General features: G+C 42.8%; 5 protein-coding genes across 5 annotated transcripts; 4 read left to right on the top strand and 1 right to left on the bottom strand.

The window, feature by feature from the left end:
* Positions 1-3,405: 3,405 nt before the first annotated feature.
* Positions 3,406-6,949, bottom strand: LOC9648061 ((+)-neomenthol dehydrogenase). Its single transcript, XM_024685269.1, has 6 exons — positions 6,928-6,949; positions 6,678-6,737; positions 6,389-6,482; positions 4,189-4,459; positions 4,044-4,142; positions 3,406-3,906 (listed from the first exon to the last, which is right to left on the bottom strand). The coding sequence occupies exons 1-6, from the start codon at positions 6,947-6,949 to the stop codon at positions 3,406-3,408; spliced, it is 1,047 nt and encodes a 348-aa protein (XP_024541037.1).
* A 1,234-nt stretch (positions 6,950-8,183) lies between these two features.
* LOC112349968 (AAA-ATPase At4g30250-like) lies at positions 8,184-9,902 on the top strand. The gene has a single exon (XM_024685294.1). The coding sequence runs from the start codon at positions 8,412-8,414 to the stop codon at positions 9,837-9,839; it is 1,428 nt and encodes a 475-aa protein (XP_024541062.1). The 5' UTR covers positions 8,184-8,411; the 3' UTR covers positions 9,840-9,902.
* Positions 9,903-10,063: 161 nt separating this feature from the next.
* Positions 10,064-12,702, top strand: LOC112349967 (probable lipid II flippase MurJ). Its single transcript, XM_024685293.1, has 19 exons — positions 10,064-10,134; positions 10,181-10,327; positions 10,379-10,446; positions 10,533-10,597; positions 10,646-10,689; positions 10,743-10,785; positions 10,851-10,914; positions 10,974-11,041; positions 11,095-11,149; positions 11,205-11,269; positions 11,328-11,394; positions 11,458-11,503; positions 11,570-11,628; positions 11,687-11,761; positions 11,811-11,922; positions 11,982-12,070; positions 12,118-12,298; positions 12,365-12,531; positions 12,593-12,702. The coding sequence occupies exons 1-19, from the start codon at positions 10,083-10,085 to the stop codon at positions 12,665-12,667; spliced, it is 1,542 nt and encodes a 513-aa protein (XP_024541061.1). The 5' UTR covers positions 10,064-10,082; the 3' UTR covers positions 12,668-12,702.
* Positions 12,703-12,825: 123 nt separating this feature from the next.
* Positions 12,826-14,200, top strand: LOC9648060 (E3 ubiquitin-protein ligase At4g11680). Its single transcript, XM_024685268.1, has 3 exons — positions 12,826-13,355; positions 13,591-13,669; positions 13,775-14,200. The coding sequence occupies exons 1-3, from the start codon at positions 12,826-12,828 to the stop codon at positions 14,198-14,200; spliced, it is 1,035 nt and encodes a 344-aa protein (XP_024541036.1).
* Positions 14,196-16,205, top strand: LOC112349969 (AAA-ATPase At4g30250-like). Its single transcript, XM_024685295.1, has 2 exons — positions 14,196-14,552; positions 14,616-16,205. The coding sequence occupies exon 2, from the start codon at positions 14,695-14,697 to the stop codon at positions 16,114-16,116; it is 1,422 nt and encodes a 473-aa protein (XP_024541063.1). The 5' UTR covers positions 14,196-14,552; positions 14,616-14,694; the 3' UTR covers positions 16,117-16,205.
* The last annotated feature ends 550 nt before the right edge of the window (positions 16,206-16,755 follow it).

Genomic DNA, 16,755 nt, shown 5'->3' with positions numbered 1-16,755 from the left:
TGCCCGTGGCCACAATGAAGTCCTGTACGGCAATGATAGGATCGTACTCGGAGCATGATTTTTTTGACAGGGCAAAGGACATGTTTGACGAGATGCCTATGTGGAATATGCTTTCGTGGACATGTATATTAGCAGCATATGCTCAAAATGGGCATCCAGTAAAAACTCAAGAACTTTTCGACTCTATGCCACAACATGACCTTATTTCCTGGACTGCGTTGCTAACTGGTTACAGTTCTCTTGAAATGATACAAAAAGTTTTTGATGCCATGCCTCAAACAAATGTTGTTTCCTGGACAGCCGTTCTTGCAGCATATGCCCAAGAGGGGCAATTACACAAGTCAAAGACTTTGTTTGAGAATATGCCCGAGCACAACCTTGCATCCTCGACTGCTCTCCTATCAGCTTTCTCTCAAGCAGGACACCTTGAAGAATCTAAAAGTATCTTTCTTGGGATGAGAGAAAGGAATTTTGTTTCTTGGTCTGCTATCTTGGCTGGGTATATCCACAATGGCAGACTCGATGAGGCGAAGCACGTCTTTGATGTAATGCCTGAGTGGAACATTCGGAGCTGGAATTCCTTGTTATCGGGATATGCTGCTCTTGGGCATATTGACCAAGTTAAATCTTTATTTGACAAGATGCCTGACCACAATAGAGCTTCATGGAGTTGCCTACTGACTGCTCACCAAAGAAGCGGAAACCTTGTAGAAGTAAGAAGAATCTTCAATTTAATGCCTGAAAAAGATATAATAGCTTGGAGCTCGATGATTGGGGCAAATACTAGCACTGGGTGTTGCAAAGAGGCAGTTGCTTTGTTTGATTTGCTCAAGTGTGTGGATATCCCTGAGCAACTGTGTTTCCTCTCTGTGTTAGCTGCTTGTAGTGGAGAAGGAAACTTAATGCTTGGGAAGACAATCTTTATGTCAATGGGTTTGGACTACAAAATTGAAGCCACACATCAGCACTTCAGATGTATGGTTGATTTGTTGTGTCGAGTGGGTTATCTGGATAGTGCTGAGGAGCTTATAAATTCAATGCCATATGTTCCAGGGGTTGTGGAGTGGGCATGTTTGTTATCTTCTTGTAGAAATTATAAGGATTCCAAGCAAAATTCTAGAATTGGTCAGCATGTTTTAGAGATTCTATCGAGAAGTCATGAAGCATCATATGCTTATTCTTTGTTGTTTAATTCTCATATAGTATAAATTTAAAATTCTCAATATTAAATTTTATATTTTTCTCTTTCTATTCTTCAATTTAATTTGAAATTAAATTAGTGTTAATTATCTAAGATGACATTGAGAATTAAGATCAACATGTACAGAATTATATAAATCAGTGCAAAGAACACAACTCTATCATTTGCTTAAAATGTATGAAAATAAAGAAATAAAAAAAGTAATATTATATAAGTTGGTTTTAAGATAGATAAGAATATCGTTTTAATTAAAAATATTTAAATATTAAATAATATAATAACATTTAAGATCGAGATCTGGGTATGTCTAACATGTCTAGTCTATTAATGATTTTATATCATTGTCTCATAAAGTAGTGAATTTTAATGAATGGTTTCATTACAGGAAATTTAACACTTTGAGCATGTGTGATAAAAAAAGTTTCTCAATAATCTTTGTGATCCAAATTGAGAGTGAATGTGATTAAGCATTAAAATGTGCGTGGTATTGTCAAACTTGTAATAGAGCCATCATGATTAAAAATTCTTTTACATTCTACCACTAGAATCTCCTAAAATGCTAAAAACCACATAATTTTTTTGAGTGTCTAGTGCTCTAAGCATTCATACATGAAATTTCCTTTTGTTTTCCCTCTACTTGATGCATTGCCTTTCTAAAATTAAAGATGGTACAACAAAGTAGTGAAACAAAGAATGTATAGCAAATTTCTCTTTGATAAACACTTTGATTTCTTAAGGAGATTGGGATCAGGCTCATCAAGCAAGGTACATGATATGATACTTTCAAATATTTGTAATACCTATCAAAATAAGTTTTTGAAATTAAAATTATAGTGATTATTGATAGGAAGCCCTTCACTCTCTTGCAATAGTTCTTTATTATGGGTGTTTAGTTGTAAGAAACCAAAAAGAATAACTTGAAAGATCATTTATTAATTTAAAAGGTATTAGGAAAGGTTCATGAATAAGAGTGCACCTTTTTTTTTCATTATTTAAGGTTTTTGAGATATATGGAATTCAACATTCTTGGATTTGAGTGTATGTGACCTCTTGGGACATCTTTACTTTTTAATAAGTGTTGTCACTCACTAATATTCATACCTTTATGTTCTTTATAGTACCCACTTTATAATGCGTGCTACCAAATGTATTTTAGTGCCCAGCTAGACCAAAGTATATTAATGGACCACAAGCATGGAAACTAGAGTTACGTGAGCCAGCTGTGGCATACAACTCTATCCACTAGAATTTCTGGGAAAAGGTTGCAAACTTCTTTCTATACCAGTTTAGGCTAAAAATATGATAAACAAGAAATTTCCTTTTATAATTTCCAAATATCTCCATTTAGCTTCCTATACAGCATACAATGTTATTTGCTTGCAAATTGCTCTTGTATCATTTAGCACTAAGATCACTATATGAAATGGGTTGTGGTTTCAATTAGCAACACCTCATGTATTATATCCTTAAAACACTAAACAAGGATCACTTCCCAAAGAGCAAAAATGTATGTGGTAATAGGTCGAGCAATAGAAGATAAACTGATATCAACAATATCATTTAGCACTTCAAGAAAATTATTCGTAATTCACCACCAAATGTGCTTATATTATCATTTATATACATGCAACATTTGGTAAGCAGTAGCATCCAGTGGGTGCTACTGCTAAGCACCCACTATAACAGACCTACTGCAGGAGGTGAATGTCTACTACAGATCTTAAGCTCAAAAACGTGGGTGTGCATTACACATTGCAGTGTCTCTTGCAAACAAGAATATAGCGTTGATTTGGAGAATGTACAGTGCTGATTTGGAGAATGGAGTCATCTCAGGTTAAATTTGTTTGCCCTGTAGCTTCTCTGCCATAACACAGATCTTAGCACATTGCTCAAATGCTTTCATTTTACACACCTAGCTTTGTTTTTAGCACCATTTGAGTGACAAAATCAATAACAAAGGGCCATATAGCTTTAACACTTGGCTTCCCATTGAATCGGTTGGCTAATACAATGTTTTCTTTGGATAGTGCCAGGTACCAGGTTATGCGGCACTTCACAATGACCAAGCATACCGGAAGAGACGACAGGTGGCTGGGAACAAACTATTGCTTTAGCAATGGCAAACTGAGTCAGTTCTCTTTCTTATTGAGCGATCAGCAGTACAATCATCAAGCTATTCTGGTTTGGTTTAGACATTGTTAGAACTAATACATTTTGAGAAACACAGGATGCAATGGAGGCATAGATGTTCTAATACACTCATCAAACTCGTCCAGAAGCTTTGAAGAAGTACCTTTCTCCAAGTAGAGAGGAATGTGATCAAAACCAACGTCTTGTCTGTTGGAAAAAAACCGCCCTGTTGTAGATTTGGAGGCTGGAAGCAATGCCAACCAAATGACAGTGTCGGCCCCAATTTGAGCCGAATGGCCATTATTCCTTGACATATCTGTGCTAGTCAGACCTGGACACATGCAATTCACAAAGAATTTACCACCCTGTTTAGAGAGATCCCTTGCCAGCACTCTTGAGTAAGCATTCAGAAGAAGCTTTGATAAGCAGTAGTCGTATGCTCCAAAGATCCCGGTCCACCCTTTTACTATAAGTCGGCCATGTTCCACGTCCTCTATAAATTCGCCTACCACTTCATCCAAAGTTTCCATTGAGAGCTTGGAAACCTTTTGTACCACAGTTTGGTTTCGAAGAGCCTAAAGTGCACCAGATAGTTAAGATGCTTGAAGTTATATAGACTTACGTCCATCCGGCTTGTTGCTGAACTCACGTTGATGATGCGAGCTCCATGGTGAGATTGTGATCTCATTAGATGAAGTAAGCACTCGGTCACCATCCGGGTTCCATAGAAGTTCGTGCTTATAACATCCTTGGAACCCTCCACTGTTGGATTGCCCAAGTGCTCATTTCTTGAGATTCCAGCATTGTTGACCTGTAATTAATTTAGTAGTGCCAGAAAGGAGAAACCTCGAACATACCAGAATATCTAAGCCACCAAACTTATTTTCAATCCATTTAGCAAAGTTTTGGATGGATGATGGGCTTCTCACGTCCAAGACGTGGAACTGAAGTGTTGCCGGATTGATCCTTTGATCCTGCTTGAGAGAATTCAGAGCTGCCAACCCTCTCTGCTCGTCTCTGGCAGTCAGGACCGTCATCACGCCCTTGAGTGCCAGGCCTTGAGCAATGCCAAATCCGAGCCCCTTGTTGCTTCCAGTCACCACAGCAATTGTATCTTTAGACCACCATCTTATATTGAAGATTTGGATCCAGGAAGAGCATTCCAAGAGACTAGTCAGGTGATGAAAGAACTTCCTCTAGACACTTACTGATTGCAAGAGTCCACCATAGCTCAAGAAGATACCTATGTGGTTGGAAGTGCGATAATTTATATTTTAATGGTCTAGCTTCATGTGCTTCCAACTGGTGACAAATGACAACTGTGGTGAAACTATTGTTAATCGTGAAACTATTGTTAAGCTGGAACTTCTCAAGGATTTGTCGGTTAGCAGTTAGCAACTACAATCTTTTTCAAAATTTGAATTCAATGAAGGAGACATGGAATTCTAACCACTAAACAACACTGACTTTGTAGAAGATTCTAGTCAATGGGTTCAAGTACCCAAAGTGGGCATTTATTAAAGACAAGGTTTGCTATTCCAAGTCGTCTAAGTGCTTGTGGGATGAGTAAAATGGGATGAGAGAGGTTCGAACTCTCGACCTCAGGATTTCTCAGCGCTTATCATTGTAATAACCATGCTCTCTTAATGATTGATATAACTTATTATCGAGGTTCCATCTTGAAACAAAACCGGAGTTGTGGATCTTTGGTTTGGTAGGTAACCACAAAAAAGAACGAGGGAAAGAGCTTACATTCTTGTGTTGATTTTTTTCTTGTCCAGGTCTCGGTAGCAAGAGCCTGACTCTCGCAAAAGATTAGTTACGTCTTTGTTTGAGGTTAACAAAAATGACTCCAAAGTTTTTTCTTTCTTTCTTTGCTTGCTCTTTTTCTTTTTTTTCCTTGTTATTTTATTTTCTTTTTTCTTTTTGAGGTGATGGTAACTTTTTGAAGGTAGCAGGAGTGATTGGAAGTGCTACTGCTCTTTGCAAAGCCTCGGTACGTTTTGTTGTCTCTCACTTTTGAAATTTTTTTTGTAAGACCTGTGAGCTTTTTTCACCCCATTGCAGGATTAGTTCATGAGCTTGTTGGTGTTTATGCATCAAGTTCATTGTTCTGTTTGCTAAGTTCGAAATTTTCTAGATATCCTGTTTTTGACAATTCTTGGAGGTATATAGTTTCAAGCTAAGCACAAACCCACTGTTACTCCAATGGACCATAGCAATGGTATCGGCCTTAAATGTTACGAGTTTCTTTAGGTTCATTTCCTCTTTTGGTCTTGTAGCAAGATCTCTGAAAATGAGAATTCATTGAAAGAACTTCGCATGCCATGCATTTGGTAAGTGAGAACCAGTCTTTCTTTTTCCTACTTTTACATCTTGTTTTGTGCAGATAGCTTTGAGCCTTGGCATTCTTTACGGCTTTTCTTGTTGATAATATCGTGATGGTAGGTTTTCAGCATTCCACCTGTCGTAGAATCTCAAATTTTTCGTCTTAGCTGAGAAGCATGATACTTCAGGTAGCTTCAAGAAGAAGAAAAACACCCAAGTTGATAAAACCATCCTCTTGATCCAGCTGAGTGCTTGGCTATGGAATGTAGTTGAAAAGAGATTGAGAGGTTTGCGCGACCAAGCTTGTGATAGCAAACACATCAGTAGATGCTCAACAGCGTTCTCAATAGAAAGTCAATAGAAAGTTAAGAAAAACCCCCAATCTTCTAGTGCATGGTGAATCGTCCAAGACTTCCCGAGTTGCCGGATTGGCTGCTGCTGCAATTCAGGTATGGTATCAATATTTTCTTGCTGCTTCTTTGTCTAAATGAGGCTGCTGATGAGAATTTCTTACAGCAAGTGCGAAGATGATGGTTTCGAGCTGCTCCATCGTCAGATTGCAGAGAATAATCACAATCTACAACTGGCAGTTGTTGTTGCGGTTTCTGTATAGTGTTATTCTCTCTTAGAATCAAATTGGTGATCAAAATGCTCGCACTAATATGCTGTTTTCAGTTCAAATTCAAAGTGCCATTGCAACAACTAGGTTGAAGCTGATGAACCAAGTACGTGGATTCTGGTTCGGACTGCTGCGTCCGGCCCGGTGCTTTCCCGGAGAGGGCCGCTTCCCGTGGTCGTCCTAGGCTCTCCTCGGCCGGGGATGCTGATTTAAGAAAGATTTCCAAGATTGATCACGAGCTCGAACTAGTGGCACTTGAGGTACAATACCTGTTCTTTTCTCAAATTGTTCTTTGAGTAAATATGCTCTCAAACATCAGGATGGCTTCTTGAATGATGAATAAAGCATATGGTGAATATATGATATAGTGTAGAAAAGTAGTAAAAAGTACCAAGCCACCTGGGAGAGAATTTTGCAGAAGGTGCAAAATCCTAAAATCCTGGAGCATCACAAACTGTCCTGTGGGAAAAGGTCATCCCATCAGAATTGATCACGCTGTCCCTTGTACTTGCACATGGTGGCAAAAAGGTGATTGGTTGCTACACAGGTTGCTCATTGAGTTTGAGAAGATCCCATGCCCAAGCTTAAAGCTGGACTTAGCTTAGCTATTCAACTGGGGGTAGTAACTACTACTCTTCATATGATGCACCTGTAAGAGCTGGAGGAGCCATTGTGTGACTTACCCAAGGAAAGTGTAACCATGATTTGAAATGAGGATTGTAGGGACGCTGAAGTGGCATATGATGTATTTGTAAATGAAGTGTGCCATGGAAATCTAGTCAGCATGCTGAAAGATGGTCTAGTATTTACAAGTTAAAAGATTTGTAGAAGATTTGCAAAGAATTGGGGAATCTCATCAACATAAAAGCAACTAAGCCTGGGTAGGGTATAAGCTATGTTATATAGTAAATCTTTTAAGTTGAACCAACAGACTTCACAATGTAATACAAAATAAGCATTACATTTATTTGATCCGGAAATGATGGAGAAGCAAATGCATGTTAGCATTTTGTGGCTAATGTGTATAAATCAATGCAATTATAGTAATTATATAGTAAGGCGTTGTTATTTGTTGTTGTTTTTTGTTACTACTAGTGTTCTTTACTATCTCAAAATGTGAAATTCTAATATTGGGGGTTGTTTTTCCAAGAATAGCATATATATTTAGCCACCTTTTAATGTCAAAAGCTACTTTGGTAATTTATGACATGTATATTATTGCGAGACATGGGAGGGAAAAATCTCTAAAATAACTTTACAAAAGAGTTTAACCTTATCAAAGTGGACATAAACAAGTTTTGGGAGATAGAAAGTGTCATTTATTTGAGGTAGGTTTTACGAAGAGACAAAGTGTTTTTGAAGAGTGTCATAGCTAAATTAAGCTCATTTTCACTCTTGTTTTTTTCTAGCTTTTAGCTCTTAATGCCCTTAGGTTGTACTTAACAAATGAGCAGCTTTAGAAGGAGATTTTCAATAAAGTTGCTTTACATTTTATAGAATGTCATAATATGATGTGTGTGTGTGTGTGTTTTTTTCTGTATATATATGTTTGAGTATATATATGTATATGTATATGTATATGTATACATATATGTCTATATGTACATATATGTGTGTGTGTATTATTGATCTTTCTATAAAAAAAAGTTTGAAAACAAGTTATGTAGTCACATAACAGCATTTAAGGGCTTCATTCATAGATTCTCAAACAAATAAGAAAAGAAAAAACAATTGTCAATTAAATCGTTTTGCAGGGAGATGTGTTTCAGTGACGACACCATTGCTTTTTGATAGCTTTTACTCACTTTGGTTCTTTCAAATCACCACCACTTCTACGATAATAAGACTCTTTGTAACTTGAGAATCCTTTTTAACACTGATGAGGTGTTTTTACAGGTATAATCTCGGTTGATTTTTCTACTGACAAAGAATTTTCCTCGTCTCTTCCTTTGGCGTCAACATCGCTGACTGGAGCAGCGTCGTGACTTAGGCGGTGAGCTTGACGAGAAGAGTTCTCAGACTTTCGCGGAAGCTGGCTCTTGTTCTTGAAGGGAATGTTCACCAGAATAAGAGTGAGGTGGCAAGGTCAGATTTTTCTCATTCTCGCAGCAGCAGCAGCAGCAGCCGAGCAAGATGGCAATGGCAGGGGGGTATTTCTCCCATCTCGGTTCTCTCATGGGCTTCATCATGATCCTCAACCAGATAGTTCCGCGCCACGTCTGGTTCCTTCTGGAGCTCAAGCTCAAGAGGTTTGTCACTTTGCTATGGTGGGAGACAGAGCTCTCAATCCCAGAGTACGTCCGCAACAACACCAACGAGATCTACGACCTGGTCGACCTCTACGTTGCTCACCTCACCGACACCAACACCAAGAGCTCGGCAAACAGGATCCAGTTCACGCGAGTGAAGAACGCCAGCAAGCCGAATTGCAACCTCACCAGGGGCGAGCGAGTGGAGGACAAGTTCAAAGGCGTCACATTCTCCTGGGTCTTCAACGTCACCGAGCCCTCCAACGGCGGAGGCTTCAGCTATTTTGATCGAAGTGGAGGAACACAGCGAGAGTACGTTGTCCAAGTTCACAGGAGGCACAAGTATACACTCTTGCCCGAGTACATGAGGGAAGTGATCAAGCTCGGAGAGAGCTTGAAGCACCAGAACCAAGACCGGCAGCTCTACACCAACATAGGAAGCTCGGACGACTACAGGAACCAGCCGTGGAGATCGGTGCCTTTCAAGCATGCCTCGACGTTCTCGAGCCTGGCGCTGGATCCCGAGCTCAAGAACAAGATCGTCCAGGACCTGGATTCCTTCATGGCTGGTAAGGATTTCTTTGAGAGAGTTGGGAGGGCTTGGAAGCGCGGGTATCTCTTATACGGGCCTCCGGGGACTGGGAAGTCGTCACTCATCGCTGCCATAGCAAACTACACGCAGTACGATGTCTATGACATGGAGCTGACGGAGGTGAAGAGCAATGCCGACTTGAGGAAGCTGCTCATGGGGATTTCCAACAAGGCGATTATCGTGATCGAGGACATTGACTGCTCGCTGGAGCTCAAGAAAAGGGGAAAGCCAGCGCCGGAGGAAGAAACCAGGGAAGAGTCCAAGGAGAACGATGGAGCGTTGCCAGGGAAGAAAGCCAAGAAGAAAGATGAAGAGAGCAGCAGGGTCACACTCTCGGGGCTACTGAATTTCATCGATGGGCTGTGGTCTTGTAGCGGGAGCGAGAGGATCATCATCTTTACGACAAATCACAAGGAAGATCTGGATCCCGCACTGCTGCGGTCGGGCAGGATGGACCTTCACATTTTGATGGGCTACTGTGGATTTGAGGCGTTCAAGGTGCTGGCGTGGACTCACCTTGAGATCTCGCAGCAGGGCGAGTTTGAGAAGGAGTTTGGAGAGATCGAGGAGCTGATCGCCAAGGTTGAGATCACTCCTGCTGATATCGCGGAGGCGTTGATCCAGAACAGGGGGAACTCGAGAGGGGCTCTAGAGAAAGTGATTGAGGCTCTTCGGGATCGAATGGAGCAGGGGGCGAAGAAAGAGGGAGAAGAGGGGTAAAAATAAAATACCCTAAACATTGCACTAATCGTAATTAAACCAACATTTAACTATAATAAAATTCTTTCTTAAAGTGGGGTGAGATGCTCGAACTCTCGACCTTAGGATTTCTAAGGAGCTAAGCGCTGACCAAATGAGCCACCATCTCTTACATCTTATTCAATCAGTAAACTCTCTTAATGATCGACATAGCACATTTCTCGTTTTTGTTCGTTAGGCTTTGATGTCCAAAACCCTCTTGAGATGAGCGACTTGTGGCTCTTTCTCTCGAATGGATCGCTTCGTCAGTGCCCAGGTAAGAAGAAATAGAAATGGGGGGAAAAGCTTACATTCTTGTGTAGGCTGCTTGTTTCTCGGTAGGAAGGCCTCCCTCTCAAGTGGGCTTTTAGTTTCCGGCAAACGAAGTGCCCAGCTATGCTGGAAACGAAGACTCTCGCAAAGGATTCGTGCTACGTCTTTGTTTGAGCTCAACGAGAATGACTCCAAAGGTTTTTCTTCTTTTCTTTGTTCGTTTCTTCTCGAGATTGTTTTCTTCTCAGGTGGTGGTGGTAACTTTTTGAAGCTAGCGGGAGTGATTGGAAGTGCTACTGCTCTTAGCAAAGTCCTGGTAAGTCTTGTTGTATCCCTCTCGTGTTAAAAATGTTTTTCATTCTTTGCAAGACTTTTGAGTTTTTTCTTTTCACCCCTTTGCAGGGATTAGTTCGTGAGCTTGTTCTTGCTGCTGTATTTGGTGTTGGTCCTGTCGTAGATGCGTTCGGGTATGCATCGAGTTCATGGTTCTCTTTGCTCAGTTCGAAATTTTGTAGATATGCGTCCATTGTACCAGGATTTTTTCTGACAATCCTTGGAGGTATATAGTTTCTAGCTGAATCATCAAGAAAAACTCACCGTTAATTCTGACAGGAATCAATGGACCAATCCACATAGCAATGGTATCGGCCTTAAGGTATGTTTCGAGTTTCTTTAAGTTCATTGTTTTCATTTTTTTTTCTTCCTCTTTTGGTCTCGTAGCAAGATCTCTGAAGAAGACAGAAAACGAGAAGTCATTGGAAGAACTTCGCATGCCATGTTTGTGGTAAATGAAAACAAGTATTTGTTTTTCCCCTACTTTAACACCATCCTCTTTTTTATCAGATATCTTTGAGCCTTGGCATTCTCATGTACACATTAGCGGCTTTTCTTATTGATGCAATCGCACCAGGGTAAGTTTTCAGCATTCCTTTCTGTCGTAGAATCTCAAAAGCTTTCCAAACAGATTGTTATTGAAAACAAGCGGTGGATTGATCACGAGAAGCATGGCTATACTTCAGGTAGCTTCGGAAGAAGAAAAACTCTCAAGTTGCAAAAACCATCCTCTTGATCCAGCTGAGAATCATGGCGCCTTGTGTAACACTCGCGTGCTTGATGGGAATTGGCTATGGAAGTTTGAGGTACCAAGCTTTCACGTCCAGTTTGTAGCCAAACTTTGGAATGGGTTTTCGTGTGCAGTGCCTCGGGAAGATACGGGATTGCATCCTTGAGTCCTGCTCTATCAAGCATATCGATCATTCTCGCTGTAAGTTTTGGTTACAAGACAAGAGATTCGTGTATTCTTGACTGTATTCTTGGCTCCATGCAGGCTGCGATTCACTGCAAGCTTTGCGATCCTTTGAACTTAATGAATGGTTTGCTGCATTGCCTTGAGCTTGAAAGTCGATTCGTACAAAAGCTTCGTTTTTGGTACTTGACAGGAGGTGTTTTACTCGCTTTGGCCTCGACAGTGGGAGCTTTGGCTCAATGGCTTTTGCAGGTTGGTATCAACTCTTTCGATAGTTCTCGCATTTAAGCTTTTCTTTCGGATCAATCAGATCTTTGCTCAAGATGATCGAGGTCGTGTAGTTTTGAGATGGGAAAATCCTTTTGCAGACAAAGATGTCAAGGAGGTATGAAGTTTTATTTTTGCTATATAGTCTTTCATGTCTTCGCTCTCAGGTGTTGTTACTTATGATGCCTGCGACCATATCCTCCGGAATGCTTCAGCTCGCTACTTACACAGACCTTTACTTTGCATCATACTTTCCAAACGCTGCTGCAGCTCTCGGATGTAAGCTCGCGAAAAACAAATATCAAAACTTTGAGATCTTCTAACGAAACTTCTACCAGATGCAAATCTTCTCGTCATGGCTCCCTTGGGAATCATCTCCAGCGCGGTCCTGTTACCACTCGTTCCAGTTTTCTCCAAGCTTTCACAGGTACGCTCGTCTAGTTTTTACGTTCTCTAGAGAGACTCGAAGAAAAGCCTTCGAACTGGCCAGAACTTCGAGCTAAGATCCACCAAGGCATCACGCTTTGCATGGCGCTCACGCTTCCAATGACCGCTCTCGCGATCCCTCTCGCAAAACCAATCGTCCGAGCTCTCTTCCAGCGCTACGCATTCGACGACTCCGCCGCTCAAGCCGTATCATCGCTCGTCAAGCACTGTAAGTTCTCCATTTTTTCTCGTTTGGACCGCTGGTTTTCATCTTTTCTTCTTCGATCGATCTTAGATGCGTTGGGCTCTACGTTCTACTTGCTTCGCGACCTCCTTGTGCGCGTTTTCTACGGTCTCGGCGATGGCCAGGCTCCATTTTACGTGAGCTTGGCTGCCATCTTCGCGAACGCTCTCTTGGACTGGGTGCTCGTTGCAAAACTTAATCTCGGTCCCAGTGGCTTGGTATGTGGAAAATCTCTACTTGGTTCTCTAGATCTCTCTCACTCTCTCTCTTGCTCTCCAGATAATGGCCACTTCGATCGTGAATCTTCTCTCCACCGCTGCGCTCTGGCAAATCCTCTCGCGTAGAATTCAATGAAGAAGATCCACCACCGTCGATTTTTTATTCCCATCCATGCGCTACATGGCATTACCACAAGCGTCCAGCTTCCCAAGGGTTAGGGTTTTTCGCGCTATGCGCGCTCCGGCAAGGATTCCAGGTACTGGCGCTGTGTAGATCGATCGATTGCTCGAAATATGGAGTCGACGGATCACGTAGCTCCACTCCTGGGATCGAATGGGGCGATCAACGCCGATTCCTCGCGATCCTTGGCGCCAGGGCACAGGAGAGCAGTCCATGGCGCTGCTAGGTATTTGCGGCAGGCCACAGGGCGGCGGCCGATGCGCGAGCCGTCGATGCTCGTCCGCCAGACCGCGGCGGAGCAGCTGGAGGAGCGGCAGAGCGATTGGGCCTACTCGCGGCCGGTGGTGGTCCTCGACTTGATGTGGAATCTGGCATTCGTGGTGGTAGCAGTGGCCGTGCTCGTCAATAGCAAGGAGGAGCGTCCAGAGACTCCTCTCAGGGTGTGGATCGTGGGCTATGCGGTGCAGTGCCTCGTCCATATGGTGTGCGTTTGCTCGGAGTATAGGAGGAGGAGGAGAAGGATTCTTCGTGGAGGAAGTGGTCCCGCCGAGAACACTGTGGGGCATTTGTCCGCTGGCTCGGAGTCTGAGATCGACATGGAGGCTCAGTCTAGCGAAGAAGAGAGCTTGGTTGAGCAAGTCAGGTAAGCTATTCGTAGCTCTTTCTCTTGTCTGTTCTAACTTTTTCTTTCTTTCTTTGCGAGCAGTTTATCAAAGCGACTAGAGTCTGCCAATACGATGTTTTCCTTTGTTTGGTGGGTGATTGGATTCTACTGGATCACTGCCGGTGGTCAAGCTCTCACGCAGCACTCTCCACGTCTTTACTGGTATGGTTTTCGGTTGGTCTTTTGGAGGCTACTAACGGAGTTCTTCTTGCAGGCTTTCAGTGGTTTTTCTAGCGTTTGATGTCTTTTTTGTCGTGTTTTGCGTAGCGCTCGCATGTGTTATTGGGATTGCCGTATGCTGCTGCCTGCCGTGCATCATTGCAATATTATATGCCGTCGCGGACCAGGTGAGATCTACTGCTTTAACAGCTTTTGTATTTTTTTTTATGAGGAACTAGAAAGAAATCTTTTTCACGTTCCAGGAGGGTGCGTCGGAAGAAGACATCAATCTCATTCCCAGATTCAAGTTTCGTCGCTCTGGGTCCATCGATACATGCATTATTGAGAAAGCGGACAAAGCTCCTTCCCTCGGTGGCATCATGGCGCTGGTTGGTTCGTCGGATCCTAGCTCTGAACGAGGCTTGTCTTCGGAAGATGCGGTAAGGCAATCGTTCCTTTTCGGAAAGGACTTGACCATTTCCATGGACCAGGAATGCTGCATCTGTCTCTCTCCATATGACGATGGAGTTGAGCTCCGGGAGCTTCCTTGCAATCACCACTTCCACTGTTCTTGCATAGACAAGTGGTTGAGAATCAACGCGACATGCCCGCTATGCAAGTTCAATATCATTCACAACAGCTCGGAACGAAGAGATGACGGGTAGAAGTTCCTCGGTAAAGGTTTCGTTTTTCTTGGGCTTTCCACTGTATGTATGTATCCTGTTTGGTACAGTAAGAAGGTACAAATGCAGCCTTGTCTCACTTTTTGCTTTTCTACTTTAGTGTTACATTTACTGACAGTCTTTTCAACTTCAAGATTGGTTACGCAAGCTGGAGTGGTGTTTTGTGTGGCGAGATACCAAGAGCATGGACAAGGTTCCCTTTGCATCAATCTTCTCGAAGGATCTAGCATTTGAGTAACTTGGAACGAGCTCGCATTTTCTTGGACTGGGAACAGTTCAAAGTCTTGGTCACTGACACTTACATCTTGACCCCAGTTTGGAGCTTCTTCAACAAGTTATGTGATCTTCGCTATGACTGGCAACTTCTCTGACTGAAGGCATCTTGAACATGACGTAGGAACTCGCACGCTAGAATATAAGAGGGGGGGGTGGAGGTCGGATTTTTCTCATTCTCGCAGCAGCAGAAACAGAGCAAGATGGCAGGCGGCTACTTCGCCCATCTCGGTTCTCTCATGGGCTTCATCATGATTCTCAAGCAGATAGTTCCTTCTCACATCTGGTTCCTTCTGGAGCTCAGGCTCAGGAGGCTGGTATCCTGGCTCTGGTGGGAGACAGCGCTCTCAGTTCCCGAATACGTCCGCAACAACAGCAACGAGATTTACGACCTGGTCGACCTCTACGTCGCACATCTCACCGAGACCAACACCAAGAGCTCGGCAAACAGGATCCAGTTCACACGAGTGAAGAACGCTAGCAAGCCGAATTGCAACCTCGCCAGGGGCGAGCGAGTGGAGGACAACTTCAAAGGGGTGACATTCTCCTGGGTCTTCAACGTCAGCGAGCCGTCCAACCGTGAAGGCTTCAGCTATTTTGATCGAAGTGGAGGAACACGCCGAGCGTACGTTGTCCAAGTTCACAGGAGGCACATGTATACACTCTTGCCGGAGTACATGAGGGAAGTTATCAAGCTCGGGGAGAGCTTGAAGCGACAGAACCAAGACCGGCAGCTCTACACCAACATGGCAAACTCACGCGAGTGGGTCTACAGGGACAAGCCGTGGAGATCGGTGCCTTTCAAGCATGCCTCGACTTTCTCGAGCCTGGCGCTGGATCCCGAGCTCAAGAACAAGATCATCCAGGACCTGGACTCGTTCAAAGCTGGAAAGGATTTCTTTGAGCGGGTTGGCAGAGCTTGGAAGCGTGGGTATCTCTTGTACGGGCCTCCGGGGACTGGGAAGTCGTCACTCATCGCTGCCATTGCGAACTACACGCAGTATGATGTCTACGATATGGAGCTGACGGAGGTGCAGAGCAATGCAGACTTGAGAAAGCTGCTCATGGGGATTTCCAACAAGGCGATCATCGTGATCGAGGACATCGACTGCTCGCTGGAGCTCAAGAAGAGGGGGAAGCCGGCACCGGAGGAAGAAACCGAGGAGAAAGATGGAGAGTCCGAGAAGAAAAACAAGAAAAAGGAGCAAGAGAGCAGCAGGGTCACACTTTCGGGGCTACTGAATTTCATCGATGGGCTGTGGTCTTGTAGCGGGAGTGAGAGGATCATCATCTTCACGACCAACCACAAGGAGGATCTAGACCCTGCGTTGTTGAGGTCCGGCAGGATGGACCTCCACATTTTCATGGGCTACTGTGGATTTGAGGCGTTCAAGGTGCTGGCGTGGACTCACCTTGAAATCTCGCAACAGGAGCAGTTTGAGGAGGAGTTTGGAGAGATCGAGGAGCTGATGGCCAAGGTTGAGATCACTCCTGCTGATATCGCAGAGGTGTTGATCCAGAACAGGGGGAACTCGAGAGGGGCTCTAGAGAAAGTGATTGAGGCTCTCCAGGATCGAAAGGAGCAGGCTGCAAAGAAAGAGGAAAATGAGAACAAGCAGGAATGAGATGTTGTGAAGTCCGTAAATAATAGCTATCAGGCTCACATGATCTTAATAGTATGAAAATGAAAGAATTGACTTGGGATTCAACGCTAGCTCCCTTGAGATTCAACGGTGACGCTTGATCAAGGCCCAACTCCGCACAAAACGTTGGCCCACTGCCTGTCTCATCTGGAAACTCTCAAAGCATTGGGCTTGATAACTTGACAGCGGCAGTTGTAAGAAGCTAGACTAGTTTTCAAAAATGAAAACCAGAATAGCGTACTAGCTACGACAACCTTTATTTTTTATAAGGTTTTGCACTTATTATAGCAACATGTCTTTCTTTAGATGTCTTTTTGTTAAAATCATGTTAATAAAAGATAATTGTATTACATTGATAGTGAATATATATAAGTATATATATATATATATATATATCTTTGTGTGTGTGTGTGTGTGTGTATTCTAGAAAAAATGATTTCATTCCTATTTGAGAGCTCATTGGGTAAAAGAAAAGAGATATTTATGGATCAACAACATATCAGTTTACTTATAACAATAATTGCTCTTGATATACAAGACTAAAAGCAAATTATAATATATTATGATATTATATTATTTAGTTTTATTAATAAATAAAGGTAAATCACTACAAAAAAGTTT

Source organism: Selaginella moellendorffii, unplaced genomic scaffold, assembly GCF_000143415.4.
Source record: "Selaginella moellendorffii unplaced genomic scaffold, v1.0 SELMOscaffold_44, whole genome shotgun sequence".
NCBI lineage: Eukaryota > Viridiplantae > Streptophyta > Lycopodiopsida > Selaginellales > Selaginellaceae > Selaginella > Selaginella moellendorffii.
The sequence above is the reverse complement of the archived record's forward strand: the minus strand, read 5'-3'. Positions and strand labels throughout refer to the sequence as shown.

Bases quoted from the DNA above. Each gene is read 5' to 3' on its own strand.
- LOC112349968 (XM_024685294.1), top strand. From the start codon at position 8,412: ATGGCAATGGCAGGGGGGTATTTCTCCCATCTCGGTTCTCTCATGGGC.
- LOC112349969 (XM_024685295.1), top strand. From the start codon at position 14,695: ATGGCAGGCGGCTACTTCGCCCATCTCGGTTCTCTCATGGGCTTCATC.
- LOC112349967 (XM_024685293.1), top strand. From the start codon at position 10,083: ATGAGCGACTTGTGGCTCTTTCTCTCGAATGGATCGCTTCGTCAGTGC. The intron at 10,135-10,180 runs GTAAGAAGAAAT...ATTCTTGTGTAG, and splicing joins ATCGCTTCGTCAGTGCCCAG to GCTGCTTGTTTCTCGGTAGG. The intron at 11,629-11,686 runs GTTGGTATCAAC...CGGATCAATCAG, and splicing joins TGGCTCAATGGCTTTTGCAG to ATCTTTGCTCAAGATGATCG.
- LOC9648060 (XM_024685268.1), top strand. From the start codon at position 12,826: ATGGAGTCGACGGATCACGTAGCTCCACTCCTGGGATCGAATGGGGCG. The intron at 13,356-13,590 runs GTAAGCTATTCG...TTCTTCTTGCAG, and splicing joins AGCTTGGTTGAGCAAGTCAG to GCTTTCAGTGGTTTTTCTAG. The intron at 13,670-13,774 runs GTATGCTGCTGC...ATGAGGAACTAG, and splicing joins CATGTGTTATTGGGATTGCC to AAAGAAATCTTTTTCACGTT.
- LOC9648061 (XM_024685269.1), bottom strand. From the start codon at position 6,949: ATGGCTCCTCCAGCTCTTACAG. The intron at 6,738-6,927 runs GTGCATCATATG...CTTTTCCCACAG, and splicing joins GGCTCCTCCAGCTCTTACAG to GACAGTTTGTGATGCTCCAG. The intron at 4,460-6,388 runs GTACTTGGTTCA...CTTCAATATAAG, and splicing joins CAGTCCGAACCAGAATCCAC to ATGGTGGTCTAAAGATACAA.